This window comes from Dromiciops gliroides, chromosome 4 (genome assembly GCF_019393635.1).
Source record: "Dromiciops gliroides isolate mDroGli1 chromosome 4, mDroGli1.pri, whole genome shotgun sequence".
NCBI lineage: Eukaryota > Metazoa > Chordata > Mammalia > Microbiotheria > Microbiotheriidae > Dromiciops > Dromiciops gliroides.
The window spans coordinates 76,497,364-76,521,984 of record NC_057864.1 but is presented as its reverse complement, the minus strand read 5'-3'; the positions used below and the strand labels follow the sequence as shown (position 1 = coordinate 76,521,984).

Genomic DNA, 24,621 nt, shown 5'->3' with positions numbered 1-24,621 from the left:
GGCTCACGACCTAGTGTCATCCTCAAATTCTCACTCCCTGCAGCACTTCCAATCTCATTTATGCCTCCTTCTGTCCCAACACTGCCACCACCTTGGTGCAGACCCTCATCACCTCATAACTACACTACCACAATAGTCTGCTGGTTTATCTCTCTGCCTCCATTCTCTTCCCACTCCAGTCCTTACTCCATTTACTCTATAATCCAGTAACACTGGTCTCCTTGCTGTTCTCTGAACAAAGACACTCCATCTCCCAATGCAATATGCATTTTCATTGTCTATCCTCTGTGCTTGGCATGTATGTCTTCCTCATTTCAACCTCTTAGCCTTCCTGCCTTCCTTCAAGCCTCAGCTCAAATCTTACCTTCTTCAGGAAGCCTTTCCTGGCCCCCAATTAATGCTAGTGCCTTTATTTGGTTGAATATCTCCTACTTATATCTTGTAAGTACATAGTTGTTTGCATGCTCTCTCCCTAGATTGTAAGCACCTTGAGAGTAGGGACTGTAGTTTTGCCTTTCTCTGTACACACCATCTCACAAAGCACCAGCACTCATCACCATGGGTGGCACATAGTAAATAAAGGTTTGTTGACTGACTGACTTCATTCAAATGCTTATTAAATTGTGTGCCTGTTAGATAAATAGTCTTCCTTCCACGATGTTGGTCTGGCACAGAGATAACACAAAGATTTCTATCCATGAATTCCAATATTTACTTTTGGAATAGCTGAAATACCCATTTCAAATAGAGACTAGGTTCAGTTTGAGAGATAAAGCTAAACTGTGACCCAGGAGGAAACAGTTATGGAAACTGTCAAAAAGAAGCTTTCCTAGATTTTCCTAGGGTTTCCTCGGAGTGCTTTGAGTTTGGGTAAAAAATAATCTGAGCCAGGAGATCCCCAGAGGATTCACTGTCACCAGCAGTGGCTCTGGGGTCCCACACAGGTCTCTGGTTGTCTGTGATTAGAGAATCTAGAGCCACACAGGACCCAGAGGCCATTTATTCCAATTCACTCATTTTAAAAATAAGGAAGTCGAAGATGAGGGAGATTAAGTAATTTGCCTAAAGTCAAATAGGTAGAAATGGTCAGAGGAAAATCTGAACTCAGATTCTAGAGCTAATGCTTCCCCACTGTCTCTTGTCATGAAGCCTCTGATGCATTGGGTTGGTTTAGGGTCCCCCGTAGGCATCTGGGATTCTTGGATGGGGATTAGGGATTCTGACAAGTCCGGAAGTCCAAGGACAACTCAGGCCTCAATTATTCCACTGGGATCCTGGGGACCAGCTATAATCCAGAGTCAGTCTGGATGCTCAAGAGCCAGAGGTCATAAAATCAAGCCCCCATTCTAAACATTGAATTCATTACTAGACCTACTCCTGGCATGCAACAAGTAACACCTGAAAGAATGACAGCTAGGTGGTACAGTAGATAGAATCAGGTAAACCCGAGTTCAAATCCAGCCTCAGACACTTACTAGCTGTGTGACCCTGGGCAAGACCCTGGGTTCAAATCCTCCTCCTAAGTGTTGCATGACCCTGAGTAGTCATTTAATCTCCCTGCGCCTCAGTTTCCTCATCAGTAAGGGATTAGGACTTGATGGCTTCTAAAGCCTCTCCAGTTCTATGATCCTGTGAGGAATGATATGTAATAGTTCCTTTCATCTGAAATAATAACTCGCATTTCTGTAAGAGCTGTAAGTAAAGGTTTACAAAGTCTTTATCTTTCAACAATCCTGTGAGTCGGGTGGTAGCCAAAACAGCAGCACAGGATTAGACGTAGGAATCCTTTAAGATACTTGACTCAAAAGCAGAATCTCTCCAAGGAAAGCTTCAAGAGTCACTCATTCCACACCCCAGTTGTTCCGACTTCCTGCAAGGGTCTCTTAAACCACCTCATTACAGACACCCTGGCCCCCTCTTAGCCTTCGTCTGTATCATCTTATTCCCGTGCCATTTATGACTCTCCCCCAACAGGTTTGGCAGCCACTTCCCTCTCTACCTGCCTCGGGATTATACCCAAGCCGTGGCCCCTTTTTATCTCCTCTTCCCCTTAGGAATGTAAACCTGGCTTCCTTAGGCTCCTCACCCACATTTAACCCATTAGAGGCCCTGGGACTCCTTCCATAGAATTCTGCTCTGCCCTGCCCCAGACCTCTTGGAGGGTTCCTAATGATTAATCAATTGGCAAGCACTTATTAAGTGCCTATTGTGTGCCAGAAATTTTGCTAAACTCCAGGGATACAACTAAAGTGATAAAAAAAATAGTCCCTGCCCTCAAGAAGTTCACATTCTAATGGGGAAGGCAACATCTACAAAACTAGGTCCATACAAGATAGATGCAGAGTAGATGGAGGGTTATCTCAGGGGGAAAGCACTGGCAGCTGAGGTGGGGGCTGAGCGTTGGCAAGGTGGGATTTGAGCTGACTCTGGACTCTACAAAGAATGTGCCTTTTGCTCTGGAAGAGGTTTCAATCTTTTGCTAGTCTACATTGGTCAGGGGGGCCACAAGGGATTAGTTGTTGAACTTTGGACGCCCATACCCTCGGCCAGCCATTCTAGCATCTTCTAACCCCTGATTCTATGCACAGCTTCATACTTGCATTCACACACACACACACACACACACACACACACACCCCCTCCAGGGTTACATTCCTACCCCGACATCTGTCCGCTGGATCGGTAGCCAGAGGATTCCCAAAGTAGCCCTCTTTGCATCGGTCACAATGGAAGCCGGCTGTGTTATGAATGCATTTCAAACATTCCCCTGTCAAGTGATCACACTTCCCAGGTGCACTGGGGTCCATGTTGTTGTTGCACTGGCAGGGCTGGCAGGGCCTTACAGGACCATTTTCTCCAAAGGGGTCTCCAAAATAGCCATCAGCACAGAGCTCACAACGAGCACCTGGGAAGGGACGGAAGAGCAGAGATGAGCATTAGCGAGATTAGAGCCAGGGTATTAATGAAACAGGAAAAGCTGAGGTGAATGGTATTATTCCAAAGATGCAAACCCACACTGGCATGAAGCATCACCCATGGGAAGACCCCACAGGTCATAATCAAGCTGTTTGATCCAATAATGAATCAAAGATTCAAGAACACAGCATTCCTACTGTGGACTAATAGAAAGAATGCTGGGCTAAGAGCCACAGGATGATACTTTGAATCCTAGTCTGAACCCCAGTTTAGTACAAAGTTACCTCAGACAAGTCATTTAATTTTTCCAGGTCTCAGTTTCCTTTTCTGTAATTGTGGAGGTTGGACTAGATGGCACCCAAATTCCCTTCCACCTCTATAACTGTGACCCTATGTCCCAAACTATTTGGTTTCCTACCAGATGACAATCACACAGAAGTGTGATCCACTTCTAAGTATTTAGTTTCCTTTTTCCAAGTTTTGAGGAGAGAGCATGGTACAATCATAAGGATGCTGAACTGAGAATCATGGGATCTGAAGAACTTATGGTGGGGGTGAACTGCAAAATATGACCTGGAGGAACTCCGAAGAACAAGAGTTAAAGAAACTCCCAAAGAATTGTTTGACAGAAAGAAAAGATGGGCTGATACTGGGTCAAGAGCAAGGGATGATGGGTAGATGCTAGAGTGTCCCACCAGTACCTTGCAATGTAGGGAGAAAGAAAGGCAAGTATGGTGAAAACTTTTGGACAGACATGGACCAGAATCTCACAGGATGGTCAGGTAGGAATGGGTCATGATCTGTGATCTGCACTGTTGGAGGGAACTCCCAAATCAAATTATAGCTCCATTGGAGTATTTGAGAGGATGACTTCTGGAGGGAATCACATGGTACAATGGAGAGTGTTGAATATTCCTGATTAATCTGGTGTCCTGGGACCTGAGTTCAAATCTTTACTCTTCCATTTACTTTCTGTGTGACAAATCTAAAGTGATAAATGATTTCCCCTCTGTGTCTGTTTCCTCATCTGTAGAGTAAGAGGGTTAGACTACATGACCTGTAAGGTCTCTCCTGGGCAGCTAGGTATTGCAGTAGAAAAAGTGCTGGACTTGGAGTCAGAAAGACTCATCTTCCTGAGTTCAAATCCAGCCTCAGACACTGACTAGCTGTGTGACCCTGGCCAAGTCACTTAATCCTGTTTGCCTCAGTTTCCTTATCTGTAAAATGCATTGGAGAAGGAAATGGCAAACCACTCCAGTATCTTTGTGAAGAAAATCCCCCAAATGGGGCCATGAAGAGTCAGAAATTACTGAACAACAACGATGTCTCTCCTACCTCTAAATTTATGATCCTATGATCACTCTAGGGACTGAAAATACTGTTCTGATTTTTAAAGGGGGTGGGCATTGAGTTTCCTGTCATCTGAGGTATAAAAGTGGAAGCTGGATAGCCAGTTCTTAAGGATGTTGTAGATATGATTCTGTACAGTTTGTTTTGTTTGTTTTTTTGGTGAGGCAATTGGGGTTAAGTGACTTGCCCAAGGTTCCACAGCTAGTTAAGTGTCAAGTGTCTGAGGTTGGATTTGAACTCAGGTCCTCCTGAATTCAGGGCCAGTGCTCTATCCACTGCTCCCCTTTCTATACAGTTTGGATTAGAGAACTCTGAATTCCTTAATAATCTTATCTGTTAAATGAGGATTTAGAAACTGGAAGAGACTTTAGAAATAACTAGGTCCAAACCCCCTCATTTTTACAGATGAGAACACTGAGACTAAGAGAAAAGAATGTTTCATCTAATGTCACATAGAAAATAAGTTGCAGAGTCGGGATTTGAACCAGGGACCTTGGTCTCTAGACCCAATTCTCTTTGCAGTTTTGTTTATCCCTAATCACCCATGTTGGATTTAAAAAATGGAATTAGAAGTTGTAAGCATCTGTAAAATCCTTAGAAATAGATGTTCTTTATATGGTATCATTCTTGTCAGAGCAGAAATAAGCCAAGCTATGATGGCATCATTGCCATTACCAGTGATCCCTTGCGGGCAGTTATTGCAGACAACTTCCTCTGTCTCTGGCATCACGGAGCAGCTGAAGCCATTTTGACAAGGACATGGCTTGCAGCTGCGGGGGTCCTGAGGATCATTATAAAAACCAATGGGGCAGTCAGCACAGTCAATGTCTGGGTTCTCATCCCCTGAATAACAATCTCCTGGAAAGCACAGAAAAAAGGACATAGAGATGAGCAAAAGTATATATTAAATCAACCGAAATGACTTTTCTGTAACCTGGACACTTCCTGATGAAAAGAAGCTGCTAGGACAAAGACCTGCGTCCCCCAAATCCCCCCGCCAAAACTGCCAAGGGAACAAAGGATCCCTCTGTACTAGAACCAAACCCTGTGGTGGCATCTTATCACTAAAACTCCAAGTGGGGGTAGACCCATCCTTCACCCAAATCTAGGACCATCCCCACTGTTCTGCACAGTCTGACATCATTTATTATAACTTGCTACATTCCTCTAGGACCGTATCCTCCAGTCTTCCTGTGAAATTCCTACAACCTGTCTGTAACTACAGTAGGGTAGCTACATGGTGCAATAGATAGAGCACTGGGTTTGGAACCAGGAAGATTCAGCTTCATGATTTCAAACCCAGCCTCAGATACTTATTGGCTGTGTGACCCTGGGCAAGTCACTTAACCCTGTCTGCCTCAGTTTCCTCATCTATAAAATGAGCTGGAGAAGGAATGGCGAACCACTCCAGTTTCTTTGCCAAGAAAACCCCTAATAGGGTCACAAAGAGTCAGACAAAACTGAACAACAGCAACAACATAACACAAATTCCACCTAAAACTGAACTACAACAACCATATCCTGCAGCTTAACCCCTTTCTCACAACAAGTAGAATTTTCATAATTGGATAAAACCGATAGAATGTGTCTTCCACTATTTTGTTTCATTTAATTTTCTACCAACAGAAATCGGTATCGGGCACGACTCCCATCCTCTACTCCTCCCCTCCAAATTACTCATATGTATACATACATATACAGTATTAGACATATATACCCATATATTTATACACACATATGTAGTCACATAAAGATACGTTATATATGTACACTAGACATATATACTCACACATATCACTACATATACTACATACACGTACACACTATATAATAATTATACACACATCTATATATTCCTTAATCACTTATGCCACCCTCAGAAGTTTGGTTCCATTTTTCTCACCAGTGTCTGGGTCACAGGCTCCTCCACCTGGACAGTTACATGGTACACAACTTCCAAAAGACCCGAGCTTGGCAGAATCTCTTTTATATCCAGGGGCGCATTCTTGGCAGAATTGTCCCTTGTATCCAGTAGGACATACACACTTTTCAACCCATGGTGCTGGGGCCCCAGAGATGGGACGAGCTGAGATGAGGGTCACATTATCAATGTACCCTGTGCCTGAAATACCAAGAAGTCAGTCAATAAAAAGGAAGTAACTGGTAGAAGAACAGAGACCATAAGGATAAAGGTTAGGTCTAGCACTGGGTTTTCTTTTCCTTTGTTCCAGATCAAAAATCACTACAATAAAAAAAAAAAACTAAATCGAATACTGTAAATTATAATGGCCAAGTTTGGTTTAGGAAAAGAATTGAGAAAATATACCTCCTTTACTTCTTTGAAGAGGTGCAGGACTGTGGGTATGGAATAGTGTGGGGGGGTTGTATTGTGCTATATATGCATATAGCATATATATGTGACACAAGAAAGTATTTGTAAGGCCCTTTACAAACATTAAGATGCAACATAAATGCTAGCTATTATTTTGTTTTTGTTTTTGTTTTTGGGTGAGGCAATTGGGGTTAAGTGACTTGCCCAGGGTCACACAGCTAGTAAGTGTCAAGTGTCTAATAAATGTCTGAGTTTGGATTTGAACTCAGGTCCTCCTGACTCCAGGGCTGGTGTTCTATCCACTGTGCCACCTAGCTGCCCCAAATGCTAGCTATTATTAACATTTATTATATTGTCATAATTGGTTGGTTTTCCTGAACTGTTTTTTCCCCTCTTTGTTGCAAGGCATGGCTCATTGGGTAGAGAAGTTGGTAGGGATATGTTTGAAAGTAAAAGCAAAATAGAGACAAAAATATTAATAAAATATTTTTGAAAAAGAAATGACTACTGTTCATTTTTTTCTGCAATGATTTTTGGAATAGTTCCCTTAGGGAAGGAAGATAATAGTCCAAAAGACTAAAAAACATTGCTTTGTCATTGCCTCATTCAATAACCATCTGTCCATCACTAATCAGAGATTTGTATTTTAGAGTAATAAGCACAGATGTCACATTGAAGTCTTGGTTTTGGAAAGGGACTATTTTTCTTTTTTGCTTGTATTTGGATTCCCAGTGCTTAGCTCAGTGCCTGGTTCATAGAAAGTGTTTAGTTCATGCTTGTTGACTTGACTGGGATTTTTAACATTTCTATTGAATCATAAATCGACGCTTTGGGTGACTGCATCTCACTTTACTTGTGTCCACAAGCTAGAACCAAGGGATTTGAAATATAAATTGTAGGAATAGTTTGGCTGCTAACTTGGGGGAGTTCCACTGGAAATGTCCCTTCAGGTCTCTTGGTCACTTACTATAGTCTCCATATGTAGCTCTGATCCAAAGGGCTGTCAGGTTCCGTAATAACCTGCGGTACTCAAAATAACTCAGCTGAGGACTCCATTTGCTGCTGGGATGTTCATTCAATCTGTATATTTAAAAACCAAAAACTTTTTTTTTTTAATTACACTATCCCCACAGCCCTCCTGATTAGAAGCCAGACCTTATAATCTGGGAACAGAGACTGATCCTATACAAACACTCAGAAAGGTAAGCCAGCCCTTCAAAAATATTCGTTGACTTGAACTAAATTGAAGGTGGAACCCCCTTTGCTAACAGTTTTCTCACACACAGGAGATGTGAGTTTTAGGAGTGCCCAGAGCTCCTACCTGAGATCATCCTCTCCTCACCTCTCCTCTCTCTCTGCCACCATTGGTGGCTTCCTCAGTCACTGGCTATGGTTCATTTCATTCCCCAGACTTCTCAGCAGCAGCTATGCTTCTAGATGCACACCCTGTCTCCTCTTCCCTGCCCCCTTCCATTTCTGGAGCCATAATCAAGTCAACTCTCATTGTTCCTGGAAAGGGTGTGTCAAAGCGCTCCCTTATGACTCCATTCACCATCCCTGGACCTTTCTAAGCTAATCTCTCCTGGCCATCACTCCCCTACATGTGTTACTTCTCCCAACTAGAATGTGAGTTCTTTGAGGGCAGGGACTGTCTTCACCATTGTAGTTGTATTTCCAAAGTTCGCCACACTGTAAAAGCTTAGTAGAATATAAATGCTTAGCATATAGTAAGTGCTTAAAAATGATTTTTCATTCATTTACAATCACTCCACAAACTTTTATTAAACCCTTTCTATGTACTAAGCACTATGCTAAATGCATTCAGTAATGAAGAAGGCATCACAGGCAGGGTCAACTTAACCCTGAATAAGTCTGCTTACTTGAACGTGTACGTCTTGGTGATTCCACATGGCAGCGTCTTCCCAAGTGGCATTAAAGGGGCTGACACACGAAGACCAGCTCCCTCCAGAATCACATCATGGGCAGACGGGTGCCTCCCTCCTCGGTCCACACGGTAGTCAAAAGATAGGCTCTGCCCATAACTCACCTGTTGGTTCCCAAGAAATTTGGCTGTAAAGTAAAATGTAATGGAAAAAGAGAGAGAGAGAGTTAGTCATGAAATTGCATAAGGAAACACCATTTGGGGGAGGGGAAAGTATTTAAAAGAGGACCTGGATCTGGAATTTCACTGATGTAGGGAACTCTTTCTTGGGTGAGGAAACTCCCTCTACCAATGCAGGTCAATACCTTTTCTGCAACTTATAGCCTTACAGAGAATGCTGAGAAGTGCAATGATCTGCCCAAAGTCACAAAGGCAGAACTCATTCCAATGCCTGGGCCACACTGCTTCCAATGCCTTGGACTAGAGAGCTGCTGAGGTCAGTCAGTCAACAAAAACTTATTCAGTGCTTTCTATGTGCCAAGCACTGGGTTAAGCCCTGGCAATACAAAGAAAGGCAAAAGATAATCCTTGCCCTCAAGGAGCTCACAATCTAGTGGGGAAAGGGCCTTCAAAGTGCTGAGTACAAATGTATTCATATGTAATACATATATTTAATACATAGGAATATACAATCTATACATATATGTATATACATACATGATAAATGGGCAAAAAGTCAATAGAGGGAAGGTTCTAGAATTAAAAGGGATGGAAAAGACTTCATGTAGATTTTTTTTCTGGGACTTGAAGGAAGTCAAGGAAGGCAGGAGGTAAGATGAGGAAGGAGAGTATGAGAGACAGCCATTGAGAAGGCCTGGAGTCAGTCTTGTCTGTAGAACAGCAAGGGGGCCAGAGTCACTGGACCACAGAGAACTCACTGCGATGCTAAAATTCATTCGAGTATTAAAAGAAGAGGGAATTCCCATCACCCCCTACAGGCAGGTCTTTCTGGGGACCTTGGGACCCAGTGGGGTAAAAGGGGTAACAATAATGGAGGGAGGGGGCAGCTAGGTGGTGCAGTGGATAAAGCACCGGCCCTGGATTCAGGAGTACCTGAGTTCAAATCCGGCTTCAGACACTTGACACTTACTAGCTGTGTGACCCTGAGCAAGTCACTTAACCCCCATAGACCCGCAAAAAAAAACCAAAAACAAAAAAAAAACCCACAATAATGGAGAGAGTCTGGTCTGGACATACGTTTATGAGTTATAAACACAAAGGCTCTGGAGTGAAATCTTCTTATAGGCCAACTCCTAAAGGCAAGGTTGGCAGGAGGAAAGGGAGGGGCTCCATCAGCTGGAGTCATAAAACCAGGAGCTAAGTTACAAGAGGCACTTCTGGGAGCTAAATTCTAAAAGAAGGAGCCACGGCAGATAGTTCTGGGGGGAGCAGGAAGAGATAATTGAATGCTGGATTTGAATCAAGGGGTAATACCAGCAGAGGACGAACAAGGATTAAGAAGAGAGGCTACCACCAGTTAGGAGATAAGAGAAGCCACAAGAGGTTGAGATCACCCAGGAGTAAAGACTGTTGATACCTGGGCAGAGCTATCTGGGGTGGGGGTGGGGATGCATCTCAGACAAAGGGGCCTTGGAGGAGGACAGGGGTGTGAAGGAACAAACCCTTATCCCTCACCCTGCTTTACTCCCATGTTATAGGTCCAGCAAGGGTAGTCAGTCACAAAGTCTGTACAGGCCTATTGTAGGGGAGAGTCCCATAATTTTCTTGGTGTATAAATGGCACAGTGGACAGAGTGCTAGACCTGGAGTCAGAGGACCCAAGTTCATATCTGGCCTCAGACACTTCCTAGTTGGGAGATCCCAGGTAAGTCACTTAATTTCTTTCAGCCTCTATAAAACTATGCATACCCTTTGATCCAGCAATACCACTACCAGGTCTGGATCCCAAAGAGATTTTTTTTAAAGGAAAAAAGGATCTATATGTACAAAAATATTTAAAGCAGCTCTTTTTGTGGTGGCAAAGAATTGGAAATTGAGAAACGGCTGAACAAGATGTGGCTTTATGATTGTGATGTAATAGGGTTGTGCCATAAGAAATAATAAGCAGGATGATGTTAGAAAAACCTAGAAAGACTTACATGAACTGAAGCAAAGTGAAGTGAGCAGAACCAGGGGAACATTACACATAGTAAAAGCAATATTGTTTGATGAAGACCTGTTTTTGACCTAGCTATTCTCAGCAATATAATGATCTAAGACAGTTCCAAAAACCCACGCAGAGAAAGAATTGATGGAATCTGAATGCAGATTTAAGTATACTGCTTTTCACTTTCTTCTTTTTTGTGGGCATTTATTTTCTTTTTTGTTCTGTGTTTTTCTTTCATAACATGACTAACATGGAAATGTTTTGCATGATTACACATGTATAAACCTATATCAAACCGTTTACTATCTCAAGGAGAAGGGCAGGAAGAAAATTTAGAATCAAAAGTTAAAAAAATAAATGTTTAAAAATTATCTTTACAAGTAATTAGAGAAAAGTAAACTATTATTTTTAATTTGTTCTCTCAGTCTCAGTTTCCTTACCTGTAAAATGGAGATTAATATTAGGTTTGTTGTCATTTAGAGTTAAATGGAGAATACATAGCTTGAGGAAAAGAAAAAACTACCATTTCTATCACTAAATGTGTGAAATCTCAGCCACTTCATTTTCAGTCTCTGAACACAACTCCACCTTTGTGAAAATGGAGATGAAGATGTCTCCCTCCTGCCTAGCTCATGGGCTGCTTGTGAAGCTCATACAAAATGATATATACGAAATCTCTTAGTAAATGATAAAGTTCTAAATGGGTATAAGGTTGTGATTGTTATTGTTGGTATTATTATTTTTGGGAGGGGTCAGGGCAATGAGGGTTAAGTGACTTGCCCAGGGTCACACAGCTAGTTAGTGTCAAGTGTCTAAGGCTGAATTTGAACTCAGGTCCTCCTGAATCCAGGGCTGGTGCTTTATCCACTGTGCCACCTAGCTGCCCCCAGCTACTCTTTGAAGAAATACTTTACATACCAGGAGCTACAAAATAGATAGGGTCGGATCTTCTGGCTGTGCTAAACACATCATGGTGCCGTTGGGACCACTGGAGTGGTGCAGGGGCTCTGTTTCTGTGGATAGCCTTCCAGCCATCAACATCTAGAAAACAAACAAAAGAGGTTTCCTTTAGGATACTTCTAATGATAGAGCTATAACTAGCGCAGGGTGACTGGAGGTTTGTGTAAGGATGATAATGTTAAGGGGGTAGCAACTGCTTCTTCCCTGTGGTCATTGCTATCCCCATACCTCACTTCAAAGATCATATCAAGATTATATGCTCATTTATATTATTATTTATATGACTGGAGCCCTGGAGAGGCAAAATGGTCCAGGTGGAACAAGGAGAAAGAAAGTCCAGCTTAGATGATATCAGGGTAAGGTCTCATAGGATCTCCAAACCACTTCTAGAAGACATGTGAGTGATCATGAGTTGGTATGGGGGAACATAACAGGGGAACATTGATATACAGGTAGATCCTGATTAGTGCAAAGAATGAATGCCACAAAATACTCATGTGTTCAAACTTACACTCTTCAAAGTTATAATTATGTAGAATATGGTCAATGGTTCCAGCCTAGTAGAAATATACAGTGCAAATTTAAATAATGGGACCACTTCACAGGATTCATTATTCACAATAATTAGGACCTAGTTGCACGGTGACTTTTTGTTTGTTTGTTTTTAAATTAACAAGCATTAAGTACAAGCTATGTGCCAGGCATTGTTCTAGTTGCTTGGGATACAAAGAAAAACAGTTACTATCATGGATCAAAGTATCAAGCCACAAAACTACATTAATATTAAAGAGATAATCTGAGTTTTACCATCCTCAAATATAGGCAAAGATATAAAACAGAGTCTTGATTTTAAAAAAAACCTAAAATTTGGTGGGAATAAAAAAAACTCAGTGCAAATAAACGGTTCACCTATGAATTCTTCCAAGGTATTATTATTATTAATAAATGTTCTAGAGATAGCAAATCAAAGGACAATTTCATACCATATTCTACCACACAAGCAGAAAGTGGGAAAAGCCACTTGCTCTGGAGGCAAAGTTCCTGAGTTTAAGCTCTGGTTTTCTGTGTGACCTTGATACTCTGGGCCTTAATTTGCTCATCTGTAAAATGGGGGAAGGGACATTGGGCCACAAGGTTCATTTCTGCTCAAAATTTATGATCTTCCCTAAAGAAAAGTGCTCCTGAAACGAGAGCTCTGCTCACGAGGAAATTTCAGGGGTCTGTGGATACACATTTCCTTGGAAACCCAAGTCAAGAACAACTTTTACCTCGATGGAAAGTAGAGGTAATCTTGTAGACACTGTAAACCCCAGAACTGCTGCAAGTGGCTGAGTGTCCATAGCAGAAGCACTGAGTACACCCTTCTGGGTTGCCTCTGTCCAGATGATAGTAACCCGGCCGACACCTACAGAGGTCATTTCAAAAGTCAGTGCCTTATTATCATTTCAAAAATCTTGCTCCATGTGGAGAATCTGATGCCTGGTTTACCCATGATATCTTCTCCCTTCCCTCCCTCTCACCAGGCAGCGACAGCTCTCAGGGCAGGAAACTGTCTGCCAAGCGCCGCCTCTTACACACATTCCCTGTGAGTGGCAATGACAGCCCCAGGAAGAATGGTTTTTAGAGAAAATGCCTGTTTTCCCCTAGGGGAAGTCTCTCTGGCTCTGACAGGCCCCATCACTAGAACAAGGTCAAGTTAACCTCAGGGATCAGAGAACCTTAGTCACTGACCCAGCTTTGACATTTTGGATGCTCTGCCAGATGTGACTTGCCTTTTCTGGTCTTCAAGGAGTGAGGCAGAGACTGGAAATACAAAAAGGCATGGGGAGAGGGCTGGAAGATATAGAACTGGAATTAGATTCTTGAAGGCTGTGTGTATCAGAGGAGGGGGACGAGTGAGAAATCCTCTGATGTCCCAGCTCCCACCCTATCTCCTGCTCTCACTCTTAGTAGTGGGCTCTAATTCCAATGCCCATCATTCTCACACATGGACCTGGAAACCAAGGGGAGATGATGGTCAAAGTGCAAGCCCTAAATGCTTTAGGACTACAAAAATGGGTTGAATGGATTCACGACCTCCCAGAAAGCAATGGGATGGCACCTTCTCCCCTTTTCTCCCTTATCTCCACCTTTGAGCTGAAGAACTAACTAAGGGAGTTGTACTGAGGGCAGCAGGCACAATAGAAATCACACTCCACCCCACCCCACCTCCAGCCCCTGAGATGGGACCTCAAAGTAAAAGCAGCAGGCATAGCTAGTTATGTTTGCCCAGGTTTAAACTGAGAGCTGGTATGGCACAGTGGGTGGCTGGCCATCCTTGGAAACAGCAAGACCTGGTTTCAAGATGCAACAATGGGCAAGGCACTTAGCCTTCTTGTTGTCCCAAGGAAATCTCATTGCCAACCCTGTAGCAATGGAGGGAATCTTCCCCTACACTGATGAAATATGAGAGGGAAAGAGAGAGAGAGATGGAGAAAGTCATGGAAGAAGGAAGGAAGGGAGGGAGGGAGGGTGGGTGAAGGAGGGAAGAGAAAAATGGAAGAGAAAGAAGGAAGAGGGAAGGAAGGAAGAGGGAAGGAATGAATGAAAAGAGAAGAAGGAAGGAAGGAAGGAAGGAAGGAAGGAAGGAAGGAAGGAAGGAAGGAAGGAAGGAAGGAAGGAAGGAAGGAAGGAAGGAAGGAAGGAAGGAAGGAAGGAAAGAAAGAAAGAAAGAAAGAAAGAAAGAAAGAAAGAAAGAAAGAAAGAAAGAAAGAAAGAAAGAAAGAAAGAAAGAAAGAAAGAAAAAGAAAGAAAGAAAGAAAGAAAAAGATTCTTACTATAATAATGCAGGAGTTGTTTTTCTCCTTGCTCTTAGCTCAGCAACAAAGAACGCTTAAAAATGCAGGCTAGGAATTCACTAAGAGTTTCCTTTACCTTGGGTACAAGTGGTTGGCTGGATGCCAAAGAAAGTCTTTTACTTTTAAGAAAATGAGGGGAGGAGAAGGGAAGTCTTTACCTCTGGTACCAACTCCAGATCTCTCTTGTAATAATCCCAGGGGAGGGAGCAGCATTAAACCCAAGCACAGCTTGTACCTGAGGAGTGTCCTGCAATAGCAAGCTTAGGGTGGATCCCACCTCGTTGCTCCACCTGCCCTAACATGGCTTGACTTCCAAGAGGCTCTGACAGCTTTCTCTGGTTCATGTTTATGCACGTTTTTTCTGTGTGTGCATGCATGTGTGCATATGTGTGTGTGTGTGTGCGCACGCGCGCGCACTCGCGTGCAAGTGGGACTACTTTTGTGATTGGGCTCATGAGTGAACTCTGTGCTTCCAGCCAGAGTGGGGGGGTGAAATAAGGATACCCAAATTCTCAAAAAGTGGGGAGGTCTGGGGTGAAAGACCCTTGAAGACCAAAGACCCTGCCCAAGGCTGATTTAAAAGTTAGATAACCACACCAGAAGGTGCAGGAGGGCTCTCGATGTTTAGCACCCTTATTTCATCCCAGAGAAGACTGATTCTCTTGCTCATCACCAAGGGGACCTTAATGCTAATTCAACAGATTCCGTGCATGAACACAGACCTATCACAGCGTTCTCCTGTGACCGAAGCTTACAGACACATCGACCTAGTCACAGCTCCCTGTGCTCCCAGCTGGATCACAGTCACATTTGGAATCTCTGGAAAGAAAAGACAAAGTATTAATTAAGAAATCCAGAGTAATTAATATACCTCAAAATCACCATAGGCAAGGCCCAACAAGCTGCTGATGTTATAATGGTTAAAGTCCCACTTCCTCTAGGAGACCTGTCGCTAGAACTGGAGTCAGGAAGAGAAGTTCAAATTCAGCCCCAGACACTTACTAGCTGTGTGACCCTGGGCAAGTCACTTCGCTTCTGTTTGCTGGGGTTCCCCCACTGTGAAAAAGAAATAGTAGTAGTAGCCTACCTTCCAGGGTTGTTGTGAGGATCAAATGAGATAATGATAACAAAGAGCCTAGCACAACGCCAGGCATATAGTGAGAGCTTTATAAATGTTAGCTATAATAATGACAATTATTATTACAGCTCATTAATGTGTTATTATTATCATTTGACTATCCCAGCTCATACTACTTAGTCCCTTTTTGGAATGTTACCATCTATACTATTCATTTTAGCACCAAATCACATACCGTCCCATTTGCCTAAAACCAAGAGATTCTTTTGACTCTCAAGCTTGCTCTTTCTCATGATTCCTATTCCTGCTAAGGGCACCAACCCTTTCCCTCATATTTGACGGAATCCTAAGGGTCACCTTCGACAGTTTATTCACCTTCCAAAGTCAGCGACCTTTGATATATCTTTCCCTTTATTTTCATTTCCATTCTCATTAGGCTTGAGGCCCTCATCATCTATCATCCAGTTTGAGAAGTCTATTCCAGAACTATCGGGCCGCTAGGTTTTACAGTGGACAGAGCACCACCAGCATGGAGTCAAGAAAACTCACCTTCCAGAGTTCAAATCTAGCCTCAGACACTTACTAGTTCTGTGACCCTGGGCAAGTCACCTAACCCTGTTTACCTTAGTTTTCTCCTCTGTAAAATGAGTTGGAGAAGGAAATGGCAAACCACTCAAGCATCTTTGCCAAGAAAACCCCCAAATGACAACAACAAAATTCCAGAACTAAATTATTCACAAATTGAAGGCAATTTAAGTGGGGAGGAAGGAATAGATCTTTCTTGAAACTTTATGAGGGTTCTCAGATGCTCTAGAATCACTATTTCCCTTCCTTGATCAAGTCAGAAGTCAGGGGGAGAGTGGATCTGGAATTAACTTTATCCTTCAGGGATCCCCAGATAATTTATTCCCATGAAGCCCATCCCAGAGGGGATAACAGACTCATCAGTTTGGAAGTGGAAGGGAACTTAGAGATATTCTGGTCCAACCTATTCATTCTACCAATGAGGATAGTGAGGTCCACAGGTTAAGTGACTTGCCCAAGGTCACACAAGCAGGAAGTAGCAGAACCTGGATTCAAACATAGGTCCACTGACTTCAAATCCATGGTTCTCTCCACTATACTATCCTGCCTTCCCAGGTGCAATCTGACCACAGTGGATGTATAGCAGGACTACAACTTCACTCTTTCTGGACACTGAACACAGCTCATTTTTGTCATATATTAACAAACTGAAACCCTGAGACTTTTCCCATACCAACTGCCATCTAGACATGCTTCCACCGTCTTTTTCCAAAGCCAGTTATTTCAGCCCAGCCCAGGATTTCTCCATAGTCCCTGTTCAATTTCACCTTCGTAAATTGAAGCCCAGGTTGCAGCTTGCCCTCTCACGTGTTAGCGAACCTTCCTCTATCTGGGTCATCGGAAATCGTGACAAGCGCACCTTTCTCCAAGGCCCTGATTAAAATGCTCAGTGACAAGGGGCCAAGGACAGATAATCCAGCCCTGTTAGTCTTTAGTAAATGTTTAAATAGATTGATAGTAATAATGATAGGTTATCAACTTTTATTGTCTTTTCACAAAAGGCACATGGCTTTGTAAAAGAACTCATCTCAGCAGATACTTTATTCAGATACTATATTTACCCTGAAGATTATTAACAACAACATACCATTATTCAAAATCACGAGGTCAAAGAATCTGAGGGATGGATGGAACATCCAAAGCCATTTAATCCAACCAATAGCCTACTCCAAGAGAATGGCCATTATTCATAACCATTATTATTGATGATAATTGTGCTCACATTGTATAGGACTTTTAGGTTGACAAAGCACTTGGTATGTTATCTCATTTGATCTTCACAATACTTACCTGTGAGGTAGGTATTACTATTAATCTCATCTGAGGCTGAGAGATGTTAGATGACTTGCCTAGGGTCATACCTAAGTGTCTAAGGCCAGATTTGAACTCAGGAACAGGAGTCTTCCTGACTCTAGGCTTGGGGCACTATGGTACCACCTAACTGTCTCCACTATAACATACCTGACAAGTGATCAGCCAGTCTCTGCCTGAAGACGTTCTGTAAAAAAGAACCCGCCACCTCCCAAAGCATCCCATTCTCCTTTTGGACTGCCCTAGTTAATAAATAAGTCAATACACAACTTTCTGGTAGAGGCCATTGTTTTTCCAGGACCCCACAGTTAGTTTGGTTAAATGATCCTAGAGAAAAATGAACTAATGTCTAATATCTTGAAGAAGGGCAGTCCTTAGGTTTAGAGGCTTAACCAAACAGGAATTGATCAATAAGTGCCTCCTGAACTGGCCTGGTCCAAATATGAGCCCTTAGGAATTCAAAGGGATTCAAGAGGCAAAGAATGTCAAACTCCATTTGAAACATCCACAAAATGGTACATGAGTAGTTCCTCCCCCTTGAATCACACAGAAGTTTTAAAGGAGAAGCAGTTCACTGCTTACCAAATAGTCCACCAACTATTCTAGGCCAAAAAGACATAGCCTCAATTTCTCACTTCCTTCAGTATCCCTGACCTGTCGAACAATCCTTGAGAAATCAGAGTCTTTCTATGAGGTTGATGACAAGAAGATGTAGCCACTATCTTGTTTGCCAAAACCTCACATAATATCTTGGGGTTTACTTGCTAGATTTCTTCTGAGGACCACTCCTTAAACCCAAATAACTATGGCTCTCATTGACTGACCAACAATAGGTCCCAGCCCAGGCCTCATTTGGCCTCTGGATGCCTCAGAGTGGGAATAAATAGCAATTTTTTAATATTTTTTGCCAGAAACCAGTAGTATCTCCCCCCACCCCTTCATTCATTCATTTATTCATTCATCTATTTATTTATTTATATTCTTTTTGACTAGGTAAAAGAGACCTTTCTTTGCCTCATTTCTTACCTAGACTTATCACTGAGTGGGCATTGCCCCAGGCAAACTGACACCAGTGAAAAACCTTAGCTTAAAAGGCCAAGGTCTCCCACTGCATCCTGGGCCATCTCTGTGTTGCATATCTTGCCACTGAACCCAGATGTCTCTGGAAGAGAGAGTGAGGCTGCTGACTTTGCACAGCCCTGCCTCACTTAAATCCAATTCACTGCAAATCATGACATCACCCCCAAAGCCATGGTTCTGTTCGAGAAACAACAATTCCCAAGTTACCACACATTTTCCTGTGACCCTTTTGTAGTGATTGTTGTTTATTGTCCTTTATTTTTCCCCCCTTTTTTTTGTTGTCCTTTATTCTTGAAGAGGACCCCAACAGATGTGAAGGTCTGTATAAAGTCACCAGCCTCACTCTCCTCCAGAGCCATCTGGGTCCAGTGGCAAGATATATATCAGGATGACTAGAGGGCTCCAGAAGTTTTAAGGCAATTGGGGTTAAGTGACTTGCCCAGGGTCGCATAGGTAGTAAGTGTCTGAGGTGAGATTTGAACTCAGGTCCTCCCAACTTCAGGGCTAACGCTCTATTCACTGCACCACCTAGTTGCCCCTCTGAGAGTCCCAATGCTTGTGAGAGGTAAAGTCTCTGGACTCACACCAGAAGACCAGTCCAAGAATACATCAGGAATAGAAAAATGTGGCGTTGGCCAAAACTCAGAAACACTCCCATGTCTTAAAGACTACTAAAAGTTCAACATAAGAACAAGGGTCTTCTGACCCTGCCACAGCTTGAGTCTGGCTCTGGAAGCCACATTAAAGGTTTCCTGGGGTTCATGCTTCTGTGGTTTGGATATGTGTGACCAGGGTTTCCCTCTGAGAACAGTAGGCATTGACAAGTCTGGGCTACCCTCAGAGGGCGTTTCAGCACGTGGGTAGTGAGTCATCACTTTTCTAGGATTGGGTGTCCAGGAAGAAGGAGACAGTGGTAAAAGTGGTTAAAAGCAGATGGAAACCCATCACTGGGTTCATCTTTTGCCAACCCCCTAACCTCATCTGTGCTGTAGAAGTCCTATCCTTTGCACAACTGTTTAGTGGTAAAGAATATCGTGGTAAAGAAAGATCAGACCTTGGTTTGTGTGAGAAAAAGTCATTGCTTCTTGGGGTTTGGAGTCTCCTGACCATAATGCCCCTCTGTCTCCTCGCACAGATATCAGGGAGATCCCAGTTCAGAATAGGACGTCTGAGGGGCAGGGTTAGGGTCATAAGTCCCTCCCTTTACTCTTTCTCCCTGTCCCTCATCTGAAAGCAGCATCCATTCATTAAGTATGTGATTAAGAGTTAAGTTCTGGGGACAGCTAGGTGGATAAAGCACCAGCCCTGGATTCCGGAGGTCTTGAGTTCAAATGCAGCCTCAGACACTTGACACTTACTAGCTGTGTGACCTTGGGCAAGTCACTTAACCCTCCTTGCCCCGCCCCCCCCAAAGAGTTAAGTTCCTTCTTGTCATTTGTGACGTATGATTCTCTCCATATTATGGAGAGAATGCTAAATTTAAATAAAGCTGAACCTCACTCCTTCACACACTGTGGGTCCCTTAGCTTCTCGTACTACTTCCATTCATCTGTAAAGGGAGGCTTCATTTTCTACAACAAGATTATTAAGGCAGCTGGGTGGTGGCACAATGGATAGAGAGCTGGACCAAAAGTTAGGAAGATCTGAGTTCAAATCTAGCCTCAGCCATTTACTAACTGTATGACCAACAGAAAGTCATTTGACCTCTGTCTGCCTTAGTTTCCTCATCTGTAAGATGGGGATCATAATAGAAACTATCTCCCAGGGTTGCTGGGAGAAGCACGTGTAAAGTGCTTTGCAAGTCTTAAAGCATTATATAAATGTATACAAGCAGCCATGATTGTTTGATTATGAAAGTGCTTTGTAAAGAGTGCTGTATAAATGGGAGCTTTTATTTTCATCTCCTTCAGCTGTTGGAGAGACTATGGAATGATGAATGAGGAAAGGAATAAGCAATTATTAAGCACCTACTATGTACCAGGGACTGTGCTAAGCTCTTTATAAAGTTCTTACTCGATTCTCACAACAACCCTGGGTGGAGGTACTCGTTGGATGAAGTCAAAGAGTAGAAAGTTATCCTAGTAATAGAGAAGAGAAAGGAATTCAGGAACCAAGGACTCAGAAGGATTACAGAGGGGATAGAGAACAGTTCTCAAAGCCAGGGTTCAAGTCACCCCCAGTGATCTCCACTACTTGTGTGCATGCCCTTGAGCAAGTCACTTAACATCTTAGGGCTCCTGCAACCTCCTGACACTGTGAATTGCAGAGAAAGGGCACTGGTAGAGGGAATTTCTTTACTTAGGAGTTCCCTATACTGATGAAATTTCCAGTCCAGTCACTATCTCTTATCTGTATCTCTAGCCCACAAGTTTTCTGAAGGTTCCCTTGATGACTCTACCCGGATCCCTCTTGGGAGATACTCACTTTAGTTGTCTATTGCGGGTGCATCCAGCTTCAGTGAGAGTGTGGAACCCTGGCTGGCATCGGTCACATCTGTCTCCCGTCACACCTGACTTACAGCTGCATCGTCCATGGTTATCACATCGTGAACTGAGAGAGCCTATACGGGGGACAAGAAGAGAAAAAAGAGGGAGGAAACATTTGAATTTACACTGTAAGGAAAAACAGCTAACTCCTTACTGGAACTCAAAAGGTATTCAATAGTAATCAACAGCGTTGTCTCTAATGATTATTATACATGCTATGAACATCCATCAAGGCACATGGGGAACTTAGAAATACCCTGGGGATTCATTTGAGCAACAATTCCCAAATAATGTTCTGGAAAGCTCTGATGTTCCATATAGCAGAAATAGGCATTCTCTGAGAAAATACTGACACTATTATATTTTTATCTCTAAAATATTCCTTATGAAATTATTTATCAAAACTTCTTACTTTGTATAGCAAATTCAGAAGATAAAAAGGGTTTATTTTTTTCTTTTACTCTGAAAACTCACCCAGCTCTTATCTTCCCTCATCCTACCAGAATTTATGGATTCTGCCAATATTTCCAAGGTGTAAAATGTTCTGCATCCAAATGAGTTTGAGAAACCCTGCATTAGGGAACCAGCAGGAAAACAATTCTGAAGAATACGCACCCACACACACCCACACACACATATTTGTTTGTGTATTTATTTGCTTTATGTATTTATGTGTCCAGTCTGATAGAGGCAATGTGGTTTAGTGGGTAGCAGCTGAACTTAAAGCCAGGAAAACCTACATTCGTATCCTGTCTCTGACACATATTATGTGACCCTGGACAAGTAGTTAACCTCTCAGTGCTCCAGATCACTCTCAAAGACCAGAAGTTGCAGAGAATATGTTGACCTGCCTAGGTAGAGAGTTTTCTCCCCTGGAGTTCCCCATACTAATGAGATCAGAGGTCCAGTTCCTACCCTATCCAGTTTAATATTAAAAATGAAAGATACAAACAGCTTCACCTTTTTAAATAGAAGCCAATTATTTATTAACTCTTTCCAACTACAAGAGGATTTAATGGACAACCTGGAAGAAAAGGTCATACCTGTGCCTTAGGGGGCATCTAGGTGGTGCAGTGGATAAAGCACCAGCCCTGGATTCAGGAGGACCTGAGTTCAAATCCGACCTCAGATACTTGACACTTACTAGCTGTGTGACCCTGGGTAAGTCACTTAACCCTCATTGCCCCACCCAAAAAAAGCATTATTTTAGCAGTCATGTGGAGGATTGATTGGAGATAGGGAAAAACCAGATGCAGGGGAGCCAGTAAGGTGGCTATAACAGCAATCTGGACAGGAGGTGATGAGTCTATACACTTATTAAGTGCCTACTATGTTCCAGGCATTGTGCTAAGTGCTGGTGATAGAAAGAAAGGCAAAAGACAGTCTCTGCCCCCAAGGAACTTATGGTCTAACTGGGGTAGCTGCCATTTTAATGGACAAGAGGATGGATGCAAATGATACTGTGGAGACAGAATTGATAGAATTGATAAGAATTGGCAACAGAGATGGGAACCTGGGAGACTGAGAAGATGGTGGTACCCTTAATAGAAAAAGGAAAGTGTAGAAGAGAAGCAGGTTGAAGAGGATGGGGGAAGAGAATGAGTTCTATTTTAGATATGTAGGGGTCACACCAAACCAGACTCCCAGTCAGAGACAGCCTTGTGTCATAGAAAGAAAACAAACTAAAAGACTGGAGTTTGGAGAACTGAGTTCTTCTCCCAGTTCTGCCAATCACTTGCTATTCAACCTTGGACAAGCCCAGATGGACCTTTTGGGACTTCAGTTTCTTCATCTCTAAAATGGGCTTAATAATACAATGACTTTGCTACCTCTCTTGTTGTGAAGATCTAATGAGATAATGTATATAAGAATCTTTGAAAAATGTAAAGCCACTAAACAGTGGCTAATATTATCTTATATGATGTGAATATCTAATTCCATAAGTATTAACTAAGAGCCCAAGAAGAGAAAATACAAGACAATCACAGGCTACTTTTGTTCAGACTGAGCGAACAAGACACATCTAGGTGGTAAGCCACTGAGGCCCAGGTTACGATCCCACCTGTTCTGTTGATTGATTTGCTATGTGACTTTGATCCCCTATATAATGAAGTTGGTTATCCATAGGTATCAGAGAGATGGCTTTAAGCATTAATAATATTGATGTAAATGCATTTTAAAGATCTGGGATTCCTTCAAGGTAGGTACTCTCTTCTCCAGCATAGGTCACAAAACCTCCTTGCCTTAGTAGGTCGTTTCATGAGTTACCTGAACCAAAAAACATCAGCCCCTGGTGACCAGCCTGTCTAAAAACAGAACTCCTGCCCAGTCTCCATTGGCCCTGCCAGGGCCAGTGCTCAACAGTCATAGCCTTCAAGAAGTAAAGGTTCCCTCCCTGCCATGATGAAGTATAGGAGGGCAAATTCATGGAGGAGCAAAGGATAATAGATTTACAATTAGAAGAGAACTTGGAGGTCACCAAGTCCAGTTGGTGCTTAGGGTCTTGCCCAGGGGTCACACAGCTAGTAAGTATCTGAGGGAGGATTTGCATGTACCCAATGCTTCCTGAGCCCATCAGAACTCTATTCCATTTACTAGGCTACTGCCTAATCTGTCTGAAATCTTTCATTAATATCAAAGAATAACCATACCTCCCAGCCCCACCCCCAGCACATCTTTTTTAAAAATCATATTTTTTCTTCCTGCTGGGGAGAAAAGGAGGACACATGCAATGAAAAAATGAGACACAGAATGGTAAAAACCAATACCATTGTCATACTCTGTTGGGCCGCACGTTACTCATTTGTTCCTTGAATGCTGAGCTTGTCATCTGGCCAAACACTCCAGCTGAGCCAATTAAATTTCTAATTACATTCATACTGATGTTTTATTCGGATGACCCAACTCCTATGATTCACAGTGCCGCAGTCTAGCCTCAAGGGATGTGGGCTCTTCAAGGAGGTAGAGGTTAACTGCTTCTTTAAGCAGGATAACCTGGTTTTTCTTTCTCCATCTGAAGGCTCACTGAGGCCATAAGAGTCTGGGTGTTGCTTTTAAGCCCCCAAACTGGGGAAATCTGAAAGTGAACTACATCCTGGTGGCCACCCAGGGAGAGATTCTAAGGGTCCTGGATCACACCTCCCCTCAGCAGCTCCAGCTCTCTCAAATCATGGGATTGTGCTGTTTAAAATCTAATGTGTGTGTCCTTACCTTCCCCCCCCCCCCGCCAATGTATGTGTGGGGGAAACTAGCTAAGATTTACTTATAAATTCAGCAACAGTTTAGGCTTTTAAGCATTTATTAAAGTATATTAGAAGTTAGTAAAGAGAGAGAGCGCACGTCTCTGAAAGAATGGAAAAACCCTAGCTCAGATCTATGCTAGAAAGAGAGAGAGAGAGAGAGAGAGAGAGAGAGAGAGAGAGAGAGAGAGAGAGAGAGAGAGAGAGCACCTTCACCTAGCCACTCGCACTTCCCAAAAAAACAGAGTCCCAGTCAGTTCCCCCCCAGAATCCCCCTGTCCTACAGGAAGAGGGGGCATCCCCCACACAGCTCTAAGCTAATTGGTTGGTAGGATTCAAGTGCATTGAATGACATAACTTAAAGGTGGTCCATGAACTTCCATTTGCCAGGATGACCTT

The 24,621-nt window shown here is 42.8% G+C and overlaps 1 protein-coding gene across 1 annotated transcript in view; it reads right to left on the bottom strand.

The window, feature by feature from the left end:
- Window positions 1-24,621, bottom strand: part of LAMC2 (laminin subunit gamma 2) — a 74,495-nt gene that overhangs the window by 21,543 nt on the left and 28,331 nt on the right. Inside the window, 11 exon segments of the mRNA XM_044004858.1 lie at window positions 2,660-2,905; window positions 4,942-5,124; window positions 6,170-6,388; window positions 7,566-7,678; window positions 8,479-8,668; window positions 11,565-11,687; window positions 12,875-13,011; window positions 15,166-15,193; window positions 15,196-15,213; window positions 15,216-15,262; window positions 20,922-21,057. Coding sequence (XP_043860793.1) covers window positions 2,660-2,905; window positions 4,942-5,124; window positions 6,170-6,388; window positions 7,566-7,678; window positions 8,479-8,668; window positions 11,565-11,687; window positions 12,875-13,011; window positions 15,166-15,193; window positions 15,196-15,213; window positions 15,216-15,262; window positions 20,922-21,057 — 1,440 coding nt within the window.